The 19,456-nt window shown below is 44.2% G+C and overlaps 3 protein-coding genes, 1 non-coding gene and 1 pseudogene across 4 annotated transcripts.

The window, feature by feature from the left end:
- The first annotated feature begins 1,269 nt into the window (after positions 1–1,269).
- Positions 1,270–2,016, forward strand: ccmC (cytochrome c biogenesis C). Its single transcript has one exon. It carries the CDS (start codon positions 1,270–1,272, stop codon positions 2,014–2,016), a length of 747 nt encoding a protein of 248 aa, YP_009827579.1.
- Positions 1,996–2,329, forward strand: rps7 (annotated as a pseudogene).
- Positions 2,330–6,759: 4,430 nt separating this feature from the next.
- trnT(UGU) lies at positions 6,760–6,838 on the reverse strand. The gene has a single exon. It is a non-coding gene; the product is annotated as a tRNA-Thr (tRNA).
- A 100-nt stretch (positions 6,839–6,938) lies between these two features.
- Positions 6,939–8,401, reverse strand: nad5 (NADH dehydrogenase subunit 5; one part of a trans-spliced gene, as the record gives it). Coding sequence (YP_009827563.1) covers positions 6,939–7,094; positions 8,007–8,401 — 551 coding nt within the window.
- A 9,622-nt stretch (positions 8,402–18,023) lies between these two features.
- rps4 (ribosomal protein S4) lies at positions 18,024–19,064 on the reverse strand. Its single transcript has one exon. The coding sequence runs from the start codon at positions 19,062–19,064 to the stop codon at positions 18,024–18,026; it is 1,041 nt and encodes a 346-aa protein (YP_009827580.1).
- Between the last annotated feature and the right edge of the window lie 392 nt (positions 19,065–19,456).

Here is a 19,456-nt window from a genome sequence, read left to right on the forward strand (position 1 = left end):
TCTTGATCCACTAGAAAGAGAATTACCAGATACGAATACAAATACAGTTGGAGATCAATAAGCCAAAAGCTTTAATAAAGCTATTGTAAGGTCAGATTACAGGAAGAGCACAGGTCAGTCTTCTTCATAAGTTCCCTTCCCGTCAGGCAGGATAGGGCGAAAGTTGCTTTGTATTAAACGAGTGATTCAGAGTTGTCTTGCCTTTCTAAATTCAAGCATGTCTGTTATGCTAGTTCATCTATAGAACGTCAAGACCTTGTCTTCCGTAAGCTAGATACCCGAGAAAGTAGATTAAGGTCATACTTTTTCCTTAGAAAAAAGCCCACGCACGTCTGGGTCATTTGTCTGCCCATTAACAACAAGAAAGCCAATTCATAGCGCAAGGAGGATAAAGGAAGGGTAGGAGCTATCCAGTAGAATGCTAGGAGACAAAAGCAAGAAGAGGACCTCGCTACACGAATTGAAAGGAAAGCTCGGACTTATAAAAGGCTTCGAATAACATACATAATCTCGTTCATTTTTCCTCCAGCAAGGAGCAGAGCCAGTTCAACTCATGAAATGGATGCTTTCGTAGGGGCTGTATGCCTTTTTATTCCTAAAGCTAGAGTTGGCCTGACCGGCTTCGCAGGATCATTTCCACTCTGTAGGCCGCTCATTCCTAAATAGGAAATAAAGTGCTCGATTCTTCCTTACTGCTTGTGTGCTTTCCCTACCTAGGAAAATGGACTCATTCTAGCTCTCCTCTACTTCAACCACTAAGCGCTTCGCTCCTTTAATTAAGAATCGAAAATATCGCCTTTTTGGCATGAACATATAGCATGTGTGCCGTGAGGTCAATCACTGTCAGTTCTTCTTTATAAATTGTCGAATATGATGAAGAGCTCTTATCGGCTTGAGGCTTCTTTTCAAGCTGAGTAGAAATTTAATAAGATAAGAAAGTCGCGTAGAAAGGATTTGGATTCGAGGCTTGCTAAGTGAAGTCAACAAACAAAGAAAAAAAGCTTTCTCCGAGAAAGCGTCTGTTCACGTCAGGGTCCGCTGGAGATGTAGTCACTTTTACTTTTATCGAGACCAAACGGGTTGGTATTAAGTATACTCATGATCTTTCTTTCTTTTTTTTCGGTATGCCGCTCCGCCAGCAAGGAGTGCCACGCACGAGCGGAGCGAAAACTAAGCAGGGGGAATTATTCGTTGGGATAAATCCTTTGATTGCGTATTGAATATAGATCCATGTCTTTCTTGTTCCACTAGCTAGGACAAAATTATCAGATGTCCCTTTCGTTATCGTTATTACAACCTTCTTTTTTGATGTCAAAGACCAGAAGCTGTGCGCTAATTCTCATTGGATCTCGGTTGTTCTTAACAGCGATGGCTATTCATTTAAGTCTTCGGGTAGCACCATTAGATCTTCAACAAGGTGGAAATTCTCGTATTCTTTATGTACATGTTCCTGCGGCTCGGATGAGTATTCTTGTTTATATCGCAACGGCTATAAACACTTTCTTATTCCTATTAACAAAACATCCCCTTTTTCTTCGCTCTTCCGGAACCGGTACAGAAATGGGTGCTTTTTTTACGTTGTTTACCTTAGTTACTGGGGGGTTTCGGGGAAGACCTATGTGGGGCACCTTTTGGGTGTGGGATGCTCGTTTAACCTCTGTATTCATCTCGTTTCTGATTTACCTGGGTGCACTGCGTTTTCAAAAGCTTCCTGTCGAACCGGCTCCTATTTCAATCCGTGCTGGACCGATCGATATACCAATAATAAAGTCTTCAGTCAACTGGTGGAATACATTGCATCAACCTGGGAGCATTAGCCGATCTGGTACATCAATACATGTTCCTATGCCCATTCCAATCTTGTCTAACTTTGCTAACTTCCCCCTCTCAACCCGTATCTTGTTTGTTCTGGAAACACGTCTTCCTATTCTATCTTTTCCCGAATCTCCTTTAAGGTATGAAATAGAAGCTCGAGAAGGAATAGCAAAACCTAGTTTACTTCCCAGCTCAAACTGAACGCGATGTAATCAAACTTATGGTTGACGCCGTAGAGAATATAAAGCCCATATGCGAAGTGGAAAAAGTAGGAGTAGCTGGTAAAATCTTTTTCCGCTTATTCCCGGGAGTAACGCAGGTTAGGGATTAGCCGCGACTCTTTATTACCTAACGTCTTGCGCCATATGTACTGATCTTTGGTTGGCTCGTAAAGGCAGGCCGCCATCAAGGGTCGACAGAGTTGAACCAACCCTTGAGTAGATCGCAGGAGACTTGCTGTGAGACGAACGAGACCTTACTTGAGATATCGGCTCGGCTTAAGTTGAGTTGGGAAGCGAATGGCTGGCTTCTTTTTGATCTGATCGCCTTAAAATAATTTGTACAGCGGATAGATTGTATAAGCTTGACTTAGGAGATTAATTACCAATGATACCAATAAGTCTGATTTTGGATAAGGTTAAGCTTTTTGTTGGAGATGGAAATTTCAATTTATATAGGCTGATATCAGATTTTCTTAACATTCCTATCTATGATGATTTTGGTAATCGTAGGTTTGATGTTAGTCTGCCTCCTATTGGTGAGCTCACAAGGGTCATATTCAACATAGTTTTAATTGATGTCTTCGATCGTGAGTTTACTAAAAGGTTCCCTGGAATTAAAATTTATAGATTAGTGAATGAAGTCTTTATTTCGACTAGAGAGAATGATCAAGTTACATTCGGTGTGGATGCTTTATATAAGCTATTGAATGATCTCCAACTGGTTGGAACGATCCATTCTATTGGTCCTGGCGATGATAGCCATATCATTTATAACCGGCGTGTGGTTCTTGTGGACAATACTGGTAAGGTAGTAGTTCTATAAGAGTACGGTAATTGTAAAACCTTTCTACTTACCAGCTATTCCAGAATTGAATGAGCCCGTACCGTAATGAGTGAAGGCTGTTCTAAGATAAAATCCAGAGGCGAGGCCAAGAGTTCCGACTATCGAATCAAACGCGAGCTCTACTGTATCTACGCTATTGCCCGATCATAACTCTACTGTATGAGATTAGTTATCCGTCTCCCCTGCCCTGTTAGAACAGTCTGGTCTTTAACAACACAACCTGAAAGGAAGCCATTCCTAATAGGAAGTTTCTAGCCGTCTTGATGAGGGCAAGACTCAAATACGGAATAAGGAAATGGCACAGCTGAGTGCTAGAATCTTAGTCGATGGAAGTTAGATTCACTAATTCACTAAATGAATATTCGTTCAATTGAAATATCATAACTGTCAAACTCTTTGTTCTCATAACAGAGAACCCTATCATAGGCCCTTAGCCTTAGTTGGAAGCTAAACCAAAACAAAGCTTGTAGGCTCGTAGAGAAAGCTATTGTGCAGGTATACCCACAATCCATGTTCCTGAACAGTCTCGTTCGAACATCTGATTCACCTTAGGGCGGACACTTCACTTCAAGCTTAAACCTCCGTCTATGATCGGCTTGCTTTCTCGGTATCGTGAGTCTAAACTCTTTAAGCCGGCTAACTAATAGATAGAGATATAGCTCAGTAAACACGGGAATAACTATCGCCTTCGGCTTAAACACGGCTACGCTTCGCTCTTTTTAACTATCGCTAGTCTGTAGTCTGTGAAAGATGTCAGAATAGAAGAATTTAAGGGCTCGTTCTTCCCGGCTTCCAGGCTCCTGCCTTTCCACCCACGAGCAAGTTGACTTAGTCTAGTCGACCAGCAGTAGAGGAAGGGAAGGCTTGACACTACGAATGGGGTAGTTTACTAAGTCAAGAGGTGACTAGCGCTGTTAGCAAGTGAATCAGAAGCAGTTGCAATAGGACCAAGGGCGCGCTTTAACTCAAGGGTACACTTTTATCCTTCCAGGATTAATTAGCAGGAGTTTCCTTTCGAAGGCCTTTTAAGAACCTACCCTTGATCCACTGGTGGATATGAATCAGACAACTAAGCCTCTGTTCAATTGATATCAAAAGAAAGATGGATTCCGTTAAATAAATATATGCTAGAGATAACTTTTCCTCTCTTCACTCCTTTCCTTGTTGGATACTATCAGTGGAAAGCAGTCCAACTCCTCTGGAAATGACAGCCAACCAAGATTGGGAGTCTGGAACCAGCAAGCACTTAGGAGAGGAAATTTGATTTCGAAGCCCTATCTTCTCTCTTTAACTAGAGAGGTAGGTAAACCTGAGTTTAGAGCCACCTCGATTCGGGATGTCGGAACACCAACCGAATCCTAAACTGACTTCGGAACAGGTTCGAGAGCTTCTCGATCGAAAGCCTTTCCTATCTAGTGTCAGCTGATCCTTCAGCGTCTGCACCAACAAAATCGGAAGCTTAATTCGAAAGACGATAGTAGGCTCGAGGGGGATCAAAAGAAGGATTCTCGGTCCCCTAAAATAAGAAAGCTGGTTAGACTGCAATGTATGCGGAAAGAAAAGTCACGAAAAGCGATCCATATGATCATAATAAAGAATTGCCTATACGTCTTTTAAAACAAGAATGTTGCTGGCTCAGGATCCCAAGCGCAAAAGCTTTATCTCTCCCAATCAACGATGATCTCAGTAGCGCGAACTATAGTAACAAGGCTCTAGCCAACCTAGTGGAGTAAGTGGAGGACGTTGATAGACGATTTGGTCTACTACCTCGGCTTGATCTATTGGGACTGGAATTATGTTTTCGTCTTTCACGGATTAGCCTTTCGAGTCCCTCCTATCGTAAGCAAGTCTTGAAGGTCGACCGATAACGAGAGGAGATTGATCAATAGAGTTGCAAAGAAATGATGAACTAAAGTAAAGGAGCCAAAGAGCAGTAGCGCGCCGAACAGGCGACCCTATACCGAAGTCTCCACCTCGCCTATGGATTGAACCTCTTCTCCCGTCGATGGAATGAGTGAGTGTAGTGGTGCGAGCATCACTCTGAAATGGAATATTATAAAAAGAATGAAGCTAGAGAATTGCGTAGATAGTGGTGAACTCTTCTTCTAGCAGCCCTTTTTACTCTACCGAAGGAAGGAACTCGGCTTGGAAGCAAGTCGGTCAATCTCGTAAGTAGACTTTCCTTTTCCTGTACAGCTAGTAGGCGGAAAAATTGACTCGTGAAAAAAAAAAGAGCGTAATATCGAGGGAAGGACCAGTCCCCGACTAACTAATAGGGATTGAGGCAAGGGAAGTAGCTCTTACGAACCCTTTAGTCTAAAACTAAGAGATTCTTTATGCTGTTACCTGAAGTTCAAGGATTAAAGGGGAAGCGAAAACAGGCCTGTGTGAAAATGGAGGGGAATTCTATTGGGCTGAAGGCAGGTTACTTTGGGTTAGTGTTCAGTGACAATGGTAGCTAACATTACATGAGATGCGGTTGGAAGCGAGGCAGCTGTCTTTCTATGTTTTTCCACTCTAACGAAGTTTCTCTGGGTGAGCTTAGATGACCCGAAACAATGACCAACTCAATTCTCTCCGCAGCGGAGGAGTTTATTTTTCTTAAACAGTCCCGTCTCGAACCGGAGGCACCCACTAGTAGTAGGGGGAGCCCATAATTGACCCGGGTAGGCGAGCGGGCTATAGTTAGTTACCAGTTTCGAGTTACTTAGCTGGTATTCCCCAGCACGGCTTATGCGGATCTCTCTCTCTACTACCAGGGAACGGGTTAGAATCCCGGAGCACTACAGGCCTAACTTATTATTCGATATAATGAGAAGCACCTTTATTGAACTAAAACCCTTATCCCCCAACTGATCTACCCAGTAATGTGATGAGTTCCGACCTCGAAGGCCCAATCCTTCGTCGTACGGAATGAGTATGACTTGGCTACAAGGGAAACAAATCGCCCAAGAGATCTAGCTTCTTTGAGGACCAGTTGCTAGCCCCATCATCATCCCGAGCTTTTCACCGTCGGTCCTCGGTTCATGAGCTGCACGAGCCCTATGAACTAGCTCTTCCGTGTCCGCCGAACTGTACGATGGAGGGCGTTCCATTCGAGTATTGAATTTGACCAACCCCGGGTGAGCACCGTTAATGTCTCTAGTAGATAGACTCTACAAGGAACCTGGCTCAGAGGAAGAAGGACATTAGTTTGAAGTCTCGAGTCTCTATCCCCTCTCTAGTGCTGCTTACAAGGACCGGTTTCCCTACTACCGTGTCATGGCGATATCTGCCTCGAAACCCTCGGCTTGCTTCGTCTCCTAGTGGTGGTTTCCCGTGGAGCGACCGTGAGTCAGGTGGAGTAGCCCTATAGATAGTTAGTAGACTTCCCCTCAGCCTCTCAACTCATACAGAGGGAGGGGAAAGAGACTGATGCTACTACACCTGGTACCGGGTGAATCATACATATCTAGCTGGAAGCCTTATCCTCATTTCAAGTCGAATCCGAGGCTTGGCACCTTTAGTTCTCGAGATATCCACTTGGTGATTTTATTTTAATTTGTTGTTTTCAACTAGAAATAGAACAGGAACGAGAACCTCCATCTAGACCTAGACCTGACACCCGCATACCGCATATGCCAGTGGTTGTGGTACAGGTAGTAGTTTGTGTCTTGAATCGACAGTGAGGGCTGTAGCTCGGGGAAGGTTTGCCTGTAATCGATGGCAGAACGACTGACTCCTCCCTTTCCGTTAGCCCAATCCGCTTTATGATCCCAGTTGGTACTAATCTTATATCGGGCGAATTCTATGTTCAACAAATAGTTGAGCGATGGAAGGACAAAGGAACTGAATAAGAACAAGCGAGACAAAGGGATATGACAAAAAAAAAGCCTTCTCACGCACGAGCTGGAGTCGAACCAGCACCTCTGGGATCAAAATACAGGCCCAGCGAACTACCTTTCATTCTGATCGTGACTTTCAAAAAGAAAGAAGAGAAAGAAATGGGAGTTGGCGCCTACATAACAGGTTGCTTGCTTACCAAGCCATCCCGGCTTTTAGCTCCTCCAGTTCGATTATTATTTATTCTTATTTATTGACTTATTATAATAAAAACTACTAACTATCAAAATGAAAGACGATCGATTATCTACCCAAGAAGATAGAGAGTCCCACATACGAGAAAAGGTCACAAATAGAGTTGAACCAAGTAACATTGCAAAGGCATAATGATAGTAGGGTCGGGATATCCCCGCCCTCCGAACCGGACGTGAAGGTCTCCCCTCATCCGGCTCTCTGCAGGGGAATCTCCACTCACTGCTTCCCCTAATATCCTCCCTTTACCACATCATGGGGGTTTACAGGAGATCCCAGAGGCTCGCTCGGAAAGGCTGCTATACCATACCTTTTGACTCAACTCTACTCTAGTAGTCACAGGACTCACTATAGTAGTCCGTCCGGCTGCTCTTGCTGAAATCATTACTCTTCATTCTCCCGTGCTCTAGCAATTGCGCTCCCTAGACCACTACCATGTAGTAGAGACAATCAATCCGTAGTGACGGGAATCTGGGGATCCCTATCAATATAAAAAATGAAAAATATATCTATAGAGAAGCTACCTTTCTCTCACTCAATAGATGTATCTGGTACGGTACAGTACAATACGAGACGATGGAATGCAATGGGATGGATGGTAGAGGGCTGCCTGCGCCCAAAAGCGATGATTCACTTGTCCCCTTGTCCATAGGAACCTGGTGGCATACAACCGAAACGACTCCCGCTATATAGCCGCCCCTCTCTCTCTTTTTACAGCCTCGTGGACGGACTAAAGAAGGGAAGTTACAGAACGGGGCAGTGAAGAGAAGTAGACAGCAAGCTTTTCTCAGCCCCCTAACCTTTCAATTATTATTATAACGCTAGCGCGCCCCTATCTCTAATCTAAAGGGGCGTAAGCACTTCACTCGCTAGGGGATGGGATTCATTCACTTGCATTCCTGCTAGCACTACAAAAAGCTCCGGTCTTCACGCCCCTACTACTGCTGTGCAGCCTTTCCTCGGGTTCGTAGAGTCGGGTTTCCCGTTTACCCACAACGGAGGACCCCACCAGACCAGGCAGGCGGCCACGGGTCATAACGCACTCTTCGCACAACAAATCCACTTTGAAGTTGACTTATCCGCTCGGCCAATCGTCGGAATGTGTACGATATACCATAAGGGCCCAATATCTCAATAGCACCTTTGTCTAAAGCTTCGAATGAGACTTCATATCCGAAACGCAGGAACGATCTGACTAGAAAGTCATTCAAAACTTGATCGAAGAACCAGCGTTTATTGAAGAAGCTATAGAGTCGATTACAAAAAGTACTTGTTTGAAAGGCTCGTTGGAATTGATCCGCTACGGGATTTACATTATACGCAACAGAAGCACCTGAAGTACTAAACAGAATAGGTATAAGTTTGGTAATGGTTGGAGCTGCAAACTCGGATTCGGCAAGAATCTCATTTTTTGGTAGTACGAAGGGGGAATTGGCCCAAAAATTGGATAGGGGTCAAGACGCAGTCGGGCGCCGGCGGCTGACTCAAGTGCCCCCCGAACCGCGCGAAATGGTCGCCTATTACACGGCTCACTAACTCTGCCTGGGGTGTGGGGGTACCTATTATTCGTCGGCGGCGCACCCCTACTCACTTAAAGGATGCTGCTTAATGACGAAGGAAATTCTTTATTAATTAATATAGAGACTTCGTTCCCTTTCGTTAAGCGCATCGAGCCAGGAGTGGACATCATCATCTGCAGACAAATCCAGATCCTGTTTCATCATTAGCTTAGCTAAAGTGGAATAGTATGACTGGCTTTCCGGAAAATGATACGAAACCCGCTTTATCACTTTTTTCATTAACACTATATATACTCAAGTGGGTCGGTCTTCCTTTGGGCTTTGGCTGGCCTTGGCTTCGGTGTTCCTCTCTCTGGGGTTCCTATTTTGTGGGAAGTTACGGCCTTCAATCTTTTGTTGGAGTGGTTGTCTATTTCTATAGGCGTCAGGCCTACAGACCTCCCCTCTACATCGATGATGATGGATGCTAGTGGGGCCGGGGGGGGGTGACAATCCTTTTCTTTTTTTGAGGGTCTCTCTGGCTGGTTTCAAAATACCGCCGAACCTGGCTTGGCTGGGGAAGAAATAAATTCGCAGCCTTCTCAGGGAGTCGGGCAGCGGCTTCCTGGTGCGCTCGAAATAAATTACCCGGGCATAAGCGGGGAGTCTATCTTTAGGGACTTGGAACAGCCCGGAGGAGAGCCCGCACCTCAACCAGAGGCTGCGCAGCCTGGGCAAGTTCCAGAAGGGCCACTGGGGGAAGTCTTTCTTTGAGAAGATCAATACAAGACTTCTCTTTGCTGCCTCTAAAAAGAGGGGGTGGCAGCCCCCCATAGATGAGATTATAACTTTGATTAACCTAAAAAGTCAGGTTATATATCGGATGGCCGAGCTGGACCCAGACCCTTTCTGGCTGGGTTGAAAACCGAACCAGCCTTCTGGTCTGGGAGACTCCATTTTAACAAAAAAAAAAGTGGGAATATCGGCCAGAGACTCTTACAAACCGACTCGCCCAGTTGGATAGAGAGGGGACCAAATCTGCCTTTTTCCGGGAACTTCGCGCATTGCGCGAAGAATATCCACTAAACTGACCCCCTGATTTCCGAGATGTTTTATTGTCTATCGTTTATTTTCCGAACAAATCTAATGGATCGGGATTGGTATAAGGTCACCTATTGCTACTAAGAACCTAACAGAACTTTTCTAAAGAGAGTTTATTTTTCACACATTAGTTTTTCGGTTGGATCGAGGTCCACTTCTGGAACCCCACCCGCATTAGTAGAGGTGCTTATTTACTAAAATACTGAGTTGGCCTTATCTTCTGCCACCGAGCCTGTGTTACTAATTCCCCTTCTTGGCTTGATAGTGAAGGTAGTGGTAGTCAAGCATGTCTGTGGCTAGAGGAGAAAAGCATCTTTGATGGAATTCTATTATAATAAGATATTTGCCTATGCTTTCTTAGTTAGAAGAAGAAAGTTGGGACAGAGGCTTACAAGCCTACAGAGTCGGAAGTCGATGATAGAGGTTAATCATTACAAGCACTCTTAAGCGCGGGCAAAAAAGAAGCAACAAGATGCTTACTAAAGGTGGGACATAAAGGAATATCCTTTAAGGCATTTCGGGAATCGGTCTGATTCTATCTCTGTTTGTTCCCGGAAGGATCCCAAAGAATCGATCTCTCTTTTAGTTGTTGAATCTCTCTTTGATTGATCAATGTGTGATATTCCGAATCCTCATTACTAATGGAATCGAAATTATCTCTGGATTGATCAGAAGATCCTTTCTATCTACTCCGACTGAGAGATGGCCCCTTTGCGGTCGTGAAAGCCAATGCTGAACCCTTGCTTGCCGGCTTAATAGATCCAGGATGTGCCTTCTTTCGACTCCTGGAGACCCTTGACTCTCAACGAGAGGGATCGCACGCACCCCTTTAGCCCTTTCCTAAACTAAAGCTCTTCTCAACTACGAGCCGGAGGGGGGGGTACCCGAACAGAGCTCCTCAGCGGCACCTTCGAAGAGAAGCTCTTCCCGATCTTGATCTTTCTACCGATCTTGATCCTTAAACTGATTATTACAAAAACCTATCCACCTTCAATAACCCACCTACCACATAAGTACCGGATGGGAGGCAAGCCCCCGCCAAAAGGAGAACACTCCCAATACGAACCAAAGCTAGAGAGGATTAAGTCGAGAATGGATAGAGGAGCATGATTGCAAAACCATTTAATCTTAAGGGCTCTAGAGAGCTCTAAGACCACAATTAGAGGATTGCTAACGCTCGGACATTACGGAGACTTTAAACAGGTCTGAAGCAGGAGTAAAGATTGGCAATGAGGACGAATTAGATAACTGCTCAACAAAGAAGAAAGCAAGACCAAGCCAAACTCTCAGGTAAGTAACCCCACTCTAGGATAAACCGCTTCTTCGCCTAAAAGAATACATCGGAGAAGAGCATGCTGATTGAAAGAATCACATGCATGATTAGATCGGAAACCAGAATCAAAGAAATACAACCTCGAACTCCCGCACTGGAAATCTACCGATTCACACTCCAACGTCTATTTCACTCCAAAATCTGTCGATTCATAGCTTCACCAATCGTACGCTTATTGAACTAGACCAATTTTAGCTTAGGCTTTGAACTAGACCGACCCATCCGCCGCTTCTCACTTCCATTCCTCTCCCTTACAATCGCTCACCTTCTTCTTTCTTTGCTTGCAGAGAGGGAAGGTTCTATTTGCTCGGTTGCATGTCATGACTTTTTGAGCTTCTTTCCTTATATCCTTTACTTGCCGAGCTGACCCCCTTATCTCGGAGCACGTACCTGCCTGTCTACTATTAGACAGGAGCTCACTTCAACGAAGACTCTTTTCAAAAGAATCGCTTTAACCCTTCGCCGGTCTTGCTTGCTTTGAAGAGAACACCTACTGTTCGTTAACTGTTCCTTCTCCCCTCGTTTGAATAGGGATTCTGATATGAGAACCTCATTCTTCTCAATAGCCCGCCCATGAAAACCTAGTTTGAAGAGAACACATGCTATTCTCACCCTAGACCAGTCATTCAGTCAACTAAATCTTTTCGTTGAAGTAGTTCCATCGATGAGAGCGAAATGCCAGTACAGCGAAACTGACGTTAGACAGGTGTGTGTTTGCCCTCTCTAACTTGAGATAAATGCCCTTATTTATTTTGCATTGAAAAGAGATGAGATCTGTGCTTCAAAGAGAATGGGAATGAGACAGGACAGCGGGATTCTTCTCATCTTGAGTGCGTGCTCAAAGGTCTTACTTTTATTCTCCCCCCTAGGCGGATTTAGAGCCCCCTCCCTTACTGAATGAATCCCTCACCTCACAGGCTGAACCAGTACCGATATCGACCGACCTGTTGTCAATCTTAAGGCAGGCCGGCCTCCCTTACTTGAAATCTATAAGTCTCAATCTATGGGAGATATTAATAATTATTAACTGAGAAATCGAGACTACGTGACACATTTCTTCCACTGATGAGCTTTCTCGGTCTCGTGACGAGCTTTATCGCGCCCTGAGCATCTCCTCCTGTATGTAAAGGGCTCCATCAAAAGCCCTGTATTTGAATTGGTTGGCTTTTTCGATTATCAAATGCCAGTGTAGTTCCTCCTTAGAGGCATTCCAACATGTAGCCCATTATCCGACCTTTCCTTTCGCCAAGACTGTAAGAAAGGATGTAAAAAAAAAAAAAGAGGTAGAAACCGAGGGATAGTGAGTTGTTGGGAGGTTCCCCTGGGTGATCCATTCAATTAGTTGCAAAAACAGGTCTAGATAGAAAGTTAAAAATCCCCCACTTCGAGGAGGCCCTCCATTCCTGGATGGTTCGGGGGGCAGGCGCGTCGACCTCGGGGGAGCCGGCTGCTGACAGCTGGAAAAGTTTCGACGAGCGGGTCCTGTTGGAACCGATGCCTGATTCGTCAGCATCCTCTGTCAATGGGCCCTCCCACACAGAGGCAGTCGACTCCGCCCAAACTTCTGTAGATCCTAATTTGGATCCAGAAGAACTTTTTTAAAAAAAGGTCGAGCTGCATACCTTGGTTCGGGAGCAGCTTCGCCATTACTGTGAGCGCGGTCGCCCGAAATGGCAACTTTCTAACGAAGAGGAAGTGACAAAAAAGTATTCCAGGGCAACAGACCGGATTCTGTCGGGCTTGGAAATTGGGTCGACCGTATCCGAGCACGAAGATTGGATAAATTACCTGAAATCCTATCCTACAACTCTATATGAGCTTTTTAAAGGATATAAATAACCCCCTCACCGAAGTGATCAAGCAAGTGACACTAGTTAGAAGGGTAGAAAAAAGAGCTTATAGAAATAAAATGAGTGCTTCTCTGGAAAGGGAGTTTTCCTTAGAGTTCAGGATCCGTTAGGGCGAGGAAAAAAGAGGTGGCCAAGTAAACAATCCCATCTTCCAACAGTAGCTGCTAGTTCTCGACTCCGCTATGACTCTTATTGAATCAACTCCCGATGCCGGAACCGGTGCTCTGATCAGACAGGATCCGCTGTTGATGCCAGATCCAGAGCCGCTTTTTTCCAAGTGCTATAAGGTTCCTCGTGCAGGAAAGGACAGATCTTCTGGACAAGTCTAATCCTATTCCAAAACCAACAGCCTTGGGCCTTCAACCCCAGCTCGCACTCGACATGACATGATCTTTGACAATCATGAGTCAGGAGGCCCAGAAAGAGACTAGCCGGCCTTGGGTCTCCGGCTCTTAGAAAGAAGCTAAATCCATCTGCCTTCTACCACGAGTGCGCCCTCACTACACTAATAAGAAAGGAAAGACATATCAACCAATAAGAAGACAGATAGAACGGGCGCGGAGAATGGAAGATTCACCCATAAACAAAAGAGGAACCCGTAGCTGCCAGACCTGTTTTCGACCTCTTTGCCTACCGCTTGCCGACCGCACTAACTGACCCAAGCCTGCCTAAAAAGGGGAGTATAGGTGCCTTAGTCACTCTTTGGCTGAGTCTCATGCCCTGGCTACCGAATTGTTAGGCAAATTAATGGGTGTCGCCATTGAAGAGACTCCCATGAGTTTGAATCAAGAAGCCTTTTCCTCTCGGTACTTAGATCTTCCTCTAATACTTCTCTCATTCCTGTTTCCTTTGTTCCGCCAACTACATTGATTGGATACTGCTGGGCCTGCCTACGCAGAAAGTATACCGATTATCTCATAAAGCCGTTGAATTGCCCTTGGTTGTCTTACCCATTTGTTATATATTATTCCCACCTTGTTCTATTGCTTTTTATCGATTGTATTCTGGGGCGCTAGACCTCATTCTCTTTGATACGCTTATTCAATTGACATTGCCCCTTCCTCCTATTTAGAAAATATTAAGTAAGATGGCTGGCTTGTGATGTGCCAGGGCTTAGAGGGGTCGGCGCCAACAACGGCTGCCTTTACTCGACAGTACACGTTCGCTTCGCTCACTAAAAACAAGCAAGGGATACAGCTTTCGCTTCCTATTCCTTTCCTCCTTGATTATTTGATTAAGCCCTGTTGATCTTCAATCTATCGCTTGTTCTCCTTGCGAGGTGGAACCACACTATACTTTACTTCCTGTGGGCTATTTACATCAAAGACGAATCCATCTGAAACCACTAATTCGGATGAAAGCAAACTACTAAGGAAATAAATTCCCTTCCTCTACAGGGATTGACTCGCTTAGAAGGGGTCCCATTCCTTTGGCAAAGGCCCTACAGCTCTGAGTAACTCCTTGTCTCATTGATCCGAAAAGAAAGGCATAAGTCCCACGTGTACTAAGCCCTCTCTCTATTATATCTTCTTCCATCCCTAAGAGCTAGAATGAATCAAAGAACTCTGAACTTCCCTAATAGTCGACTAAGACCTCTTCTTTATCTTATTTTTAATAGTCGATTGATAGCCCGCCTAAATCGAGAACCCACTCACGGAACACTCACTATAATATAAAGGCCAGAGGGAGCGGGAATATTCCTTATCCGCGCGGGGCTATTCCTCGCTAAGAATAAGAAAGGAAGCTATCTCTACGCTGGAGCCTTACAGAGACCTTTCCAATGGTGTTAAAAGGGAGCGGGCAGGCAGGAACTAAGGGGGGAATGCAGTGACTACTGATACAAGAACGATACAAGCACAATAACAGGGATAAATATATTATTTATTCTTATTTACCCTTACCCCAGGAGAGGTTTGAAGATCTCGATTGTAAGGAGAGGAGTGAAGTTCTCTTAAGCGGCTGGCTTCCACCAATCGAAGTTTCGCGCATTTCATATGGTGGTAAAGTGAGACCACATAAAGAGCTCTCTGACCCTCATTCAGTCAGATTCTTCAGTAAGATATGTATGGTTTTACCCTTTTCCTTTTTCTTTAGACTTTATAACTCCTGACCCCAAGCTAGGAATTTTTTAGTTTTCTGATTGCTGTGACTGCCCTTACACAACCGGAAAGACATTGACTCGATCGACAGGCCCTCGCTACAAGACTGAAACAATTCGAATGATAGAAGAATCGACAGCAGCTCCTGCGCTTACTACTTTGAAAAGAGAGCATGGGGCTAGACCAGGAAAAGCATAGACTCGATCTACTTCAACTGCAGTCACTTCACCACCTGAAGGAAGATTAGTACTTTTTTAGGTAAATAAGTTTCACTCAACTCATCCCTTAGTTTGGAGGCTTAGCTTAAGTTAAGCTCTTTGATTGAGGATTGGGTAAGAGATGGACTTGAAGACTTCGAGCACTTCCGGGTTCCCCTAGGTCTATTAGACCACCATCAACTCATAGACCAATAGAAGACTTAGACATTTATTCTTTTTATTTTACGAGGTACAAAGCAAGAACCAAAAAGCATTGAAGCGAATCAAGCAAGAGAAAACCGGAAAAGGTTCTAGATCTCCTGGAAAAATTGGAAAACATAGCCTACTTACTTGGCCTACTCAAGAGCCAGACAAAGAAGAAAAAGCAAGAGGTTTGAGTGAGACAGCAAGAACGTCAGCTCACCCAAGGACGAAGGAAGAGCTTTGAAATCCTCATCAAGTGAGACAGAAAGGGCAGCTACTTAAATAAGAAAAGGAATTGAACGAGTTCGATCCATTAGGTTCTTCTATTTATTCGGGTAATTTAATTAGTTGGGGATAAAATAGACTTCCCGCCATAGCTTGCCTCAGGTGGAATGGAATTCTTAAGTCTTAGACCATCCTTCAATAACATTGCACGTAGCATCACCACTTCCTACGCATTTCGTCGGTAAAAAGACCAGGTCCCATTTCCTATTTCCACATCTCCGGTACCTATCTTATGGTCTAATTCACCTCGTCAACTCGGACTCGGGCAAGCGGGTTCACTCGTATCCTCTTTTCCTTTGGGGTTGGTTACAGCCCCATCCCTTGAATTGCCTTGGGACCGGCCTTCAAAGAAAGATCTGAACATTTGCGTAGATGAGATCACGAGACCAAGCCAGTTCACATCCTCTTCTCTTGGTCTTCGAGTGCTGGGAGACCTATCTTCTCTCGCTCGATTGGGCGCTACTTGCCTATTGACAGAAGTCATCTCCGAAAAAGTCTTCGTGCTCAACTCGCTTTGTTTGTTGATGTCACAAGGGCGGGCTGGAAGAGGAATTGCCCGATTCGATGTTGGAGCTGCGGAGCTTCCTTACCTTACCAATGAAGCCTGAGATTAGAGTCGGAATCGGTGAAGCTTCTTTCCGCTCCCCTTGATTCTTGCGTTTTGGGGTTGGCTACTCAATCAATAGCGTCCGTGAAGTGATTGATGTTCGATTGGGCTTTCGCCCTTCAAGGTCTTCGGAATCGATTGAATCATCCCTGTACTTCTACTCGAGTGATCGAATCGGACGCTGTGCCATTGATTGAATTTCATTCAATAGGCTCTTAGATGGGCTTGTTTGTTGAGATAGGTCAGAATGAAGCAACCCCAGTGGAAGGAATATGCCCATCCATAGGTGGATTAGAGAATAAGTCAATAAGTAAGATCGAAAGGGCAGGGAGATCTCTGGGGTAAAGACAAGGAGCCTAGCTAGGTCCCTAGTCACTAATCCGAATCTGCGGAAGAGGAAGAGGCACCCAACATATAAGAATCGGACTAAGAAAAGATGGATCCGTTTAAATGGTTGATGCTTTACTGGTCCCCCGCCTTCTCCTTGATCAAATAGTGTAAGGAGAAAAAAAACAAACCCTCTTATTTCCCTTTCTTTCTTTTCAATTTATTTCTTAGGTTTCTTCCTGTAATTTAAAGAATTTTAAGACTAGTTAGAGCATAAGGATTAGCAGAATCGTAAAAAAAAATTGTTATATGATATAAAGAAGAGGAAAAATTCCAATACTTCTATATAGTACGAAGCACTCGTAGCACTTGCTAAGAGTTACCTAATTGATTGAATACCTGTAAATTTCCCACAAACAAGAGTATACTCATTTCCGCAACACAATTTCATTGCTTTGGATGCGGCTCCTTTAATTTAACTGCTAATCTTTTTCCACCCGAAGGCTAGTTAAACATATGTCGCAAAGAGTAGTATCTGAATCTGTATCTGATGAGGATACTGCTGCAGCGGCGGAGGCTGTGGTAGTCTTAAGGAATTCCCTCCTCGAGATAGTCGATATAGAGAATTGTCCGCCTAAAAGAAAGAATCGCGAGTTTACTCGGAGCAGGCTTCCAAAAAGCCTTACAGTAAAGGTAAGTCATCCTATTCTTATAATTAGCCTGAAGGGTAGCTAAGACGCCCCCTTCCCATTCATTTTCCCTGGGGATGGTCAAATTCATCTTTCTCCTATTTTAAAGCACTTTTATCTTATCTGACACTCGCAACTAACTACTCCCCTGTACATATAGGGAAGACCACTACTGAGACTGGAACTCAAAGGCCTCCAACGGTAACTTCAACTCCAGGTAAGGCGGAAGCACTTTTAGGGCTTAGGACGAGAAAGACATATTTTACACTAGCTTTTGACCTAGAACCAGCTGACTTAACAGATGGATTGGCCTTGCCTACTTCAATGCCAATGGATAGGGGGCCTGGACCAACATCGAAAGAAAGTGCAACTTCTGGAACAGCTCCCGAAAAGAAAGAAGAAATGGAAAGGAGTATTCCACGTGCATAATCCTTCACTTTTCTTAAAAGAAGGTAATAAAAAAAGAAAGAAGAAAAATTGGGCCGGCCATGTTTCCCGAGGGAGGCCGCCTTCTCTCAGGCCAGCAGTCTTCTACTTCTAGTCGACTGCTCTATGACGGGCTTCCCTGTATCCTGGGCTCTGCTCGCTCGTCTACGCTCCGACCCAGCAAGTAAGAATTGAAAATCTTTCCTTCTCCCTTACGGTCGAGAACTACGTACCTTGCCTGCATTAAGATTTAAAACTTGTCGTCAAAAAGGCAATCAATCAGAATCAAGAAAAAAAATTGTTATAGTGAATCAAGCAAGATCTAGATGGATCCCTATCTTTATCTCTATCCACGGAGATACCTATCTATATGGATAGAAATCTTTCTATGAATCGATCTAGACTATCCTCTATCCGGATAGATATGTCCCTATGAGCGACTACGCTGATCTTTATATGTTTTGGCCACGTCCGTTTCCGCTCCGAAGAGGAAGGTTTGGATCTTTCAATCTTATGTCGTGAGGGATGTGACCTATGTTAGGTCCATAAAATACCACCGCTTTTGGTGTTCTATGATTCACCTCCGAATAATGAGTAGGTAGTTCGATCCTTTTTATTCTTCTCTTCATAGTAAACTGATGGGGGGATGAGGAGCAATAGGTCGAATTACTATATAAAGAAGAGTTGTAAACTATAGGACTTCTTGTTCGAGTAGGAAGATATCGGTTTTTCTCGTTTCTTCTCTTCGATAAGAATAGGGATTTGAAATGATACAAATTCCTCTTCATTCTGTTGTGCTCAGCGAAGGAACTGCCTAAGCATACTTTTTCGGATCCAAACTTCTTTGTTCTTTCTAAGTCTTCTTCTTGCATAGAATAACGCAACTGTTGTTGCAAAAACCGGGATTTTAGTAGTAGGCGGCATCCCCGCTTAGTTTTGAGTAGGTGGAACCATTCAGTTTTGGTTCTTCTCCACATTCTTACCGGGTGATCCAGGAATTTTCCTATGATTTTCTCAACTGATATTTCGATATAGAAAGATCTCCTTATTTCTTCACCGCGGATTCTCGCGTCATTTTCTTGAAAAGATATTAGATCACCGTGGGAAACTTTCAAACGAGTAATGCTTACCATTCGATTATTCACACAAACCCTTCGATGACTTATCGGCTGCCTTGCTTGAGGAATAGTTTCACGAAAATGGAGACGAACCGGAATAACGTCCGATCTTGTTTCTGGATTGAGTAGAAAAGGGATATATGAAGTTCGTTCTGTTCCTCTGTGCATCTCTGTGATGGGTAAATCCCCATGAAAAAGGGGCAACTTTCGTGTAGTTTGTGATTGGATGTAACTGTTAAGATTTTCTCTCGGATAAATCTTTCTCTTAATAGATCTCTTCTTGTTCCTCAATCTTCGGAGAATGCGGCGTTGTATTATTGTAAGTTCTCTGTTCCGAACATTTCCTGAAAGTAGACGACAAGTTTTAAATCGCATATCCAGTCTTTCTCTATCTTTCCTTGGGGGAATGCCGCAACAAAAGGGGCTATGGGACTCGAACCCAATTCTGCCAAAACCCCCAAACTAGATGGAAACTGGCATACCAGTCTCATTTACCTCTCTTTCTTCATTCAATATCTGTCTAGCCTGCTAACGACGCCCTTTCTTATCTACGCTATTTACCCTTCATTACTTCCCTAGAGTGAAGTTCCTTGCTTTCAGTCTATTGGGCCGGCCTAGAGGACTGGGAATTAATTGGCAATTACAAGAATCGGTCCTTTAGTGATAGTGAAAGCTCAATCCCAACTGTCGAATCAAAAGCCTAAACCGTCTAAGGTATGAAGTAACTTTCCAAAGGTCAATCCCTTTCCTGATGCCTGCGTAGAAGT

Source organism: Trifolium pratense, mitochondrion, assembly GCF_020283565.1.
Source record: "Trifolium pratense mitochondrion, complete genome".
NCBI lineage: Eukaryota > Viridiplantae > Streptophyta > Magnoliopsida > Fabales > Fabaceae > Trifolium > Trifolium pratense.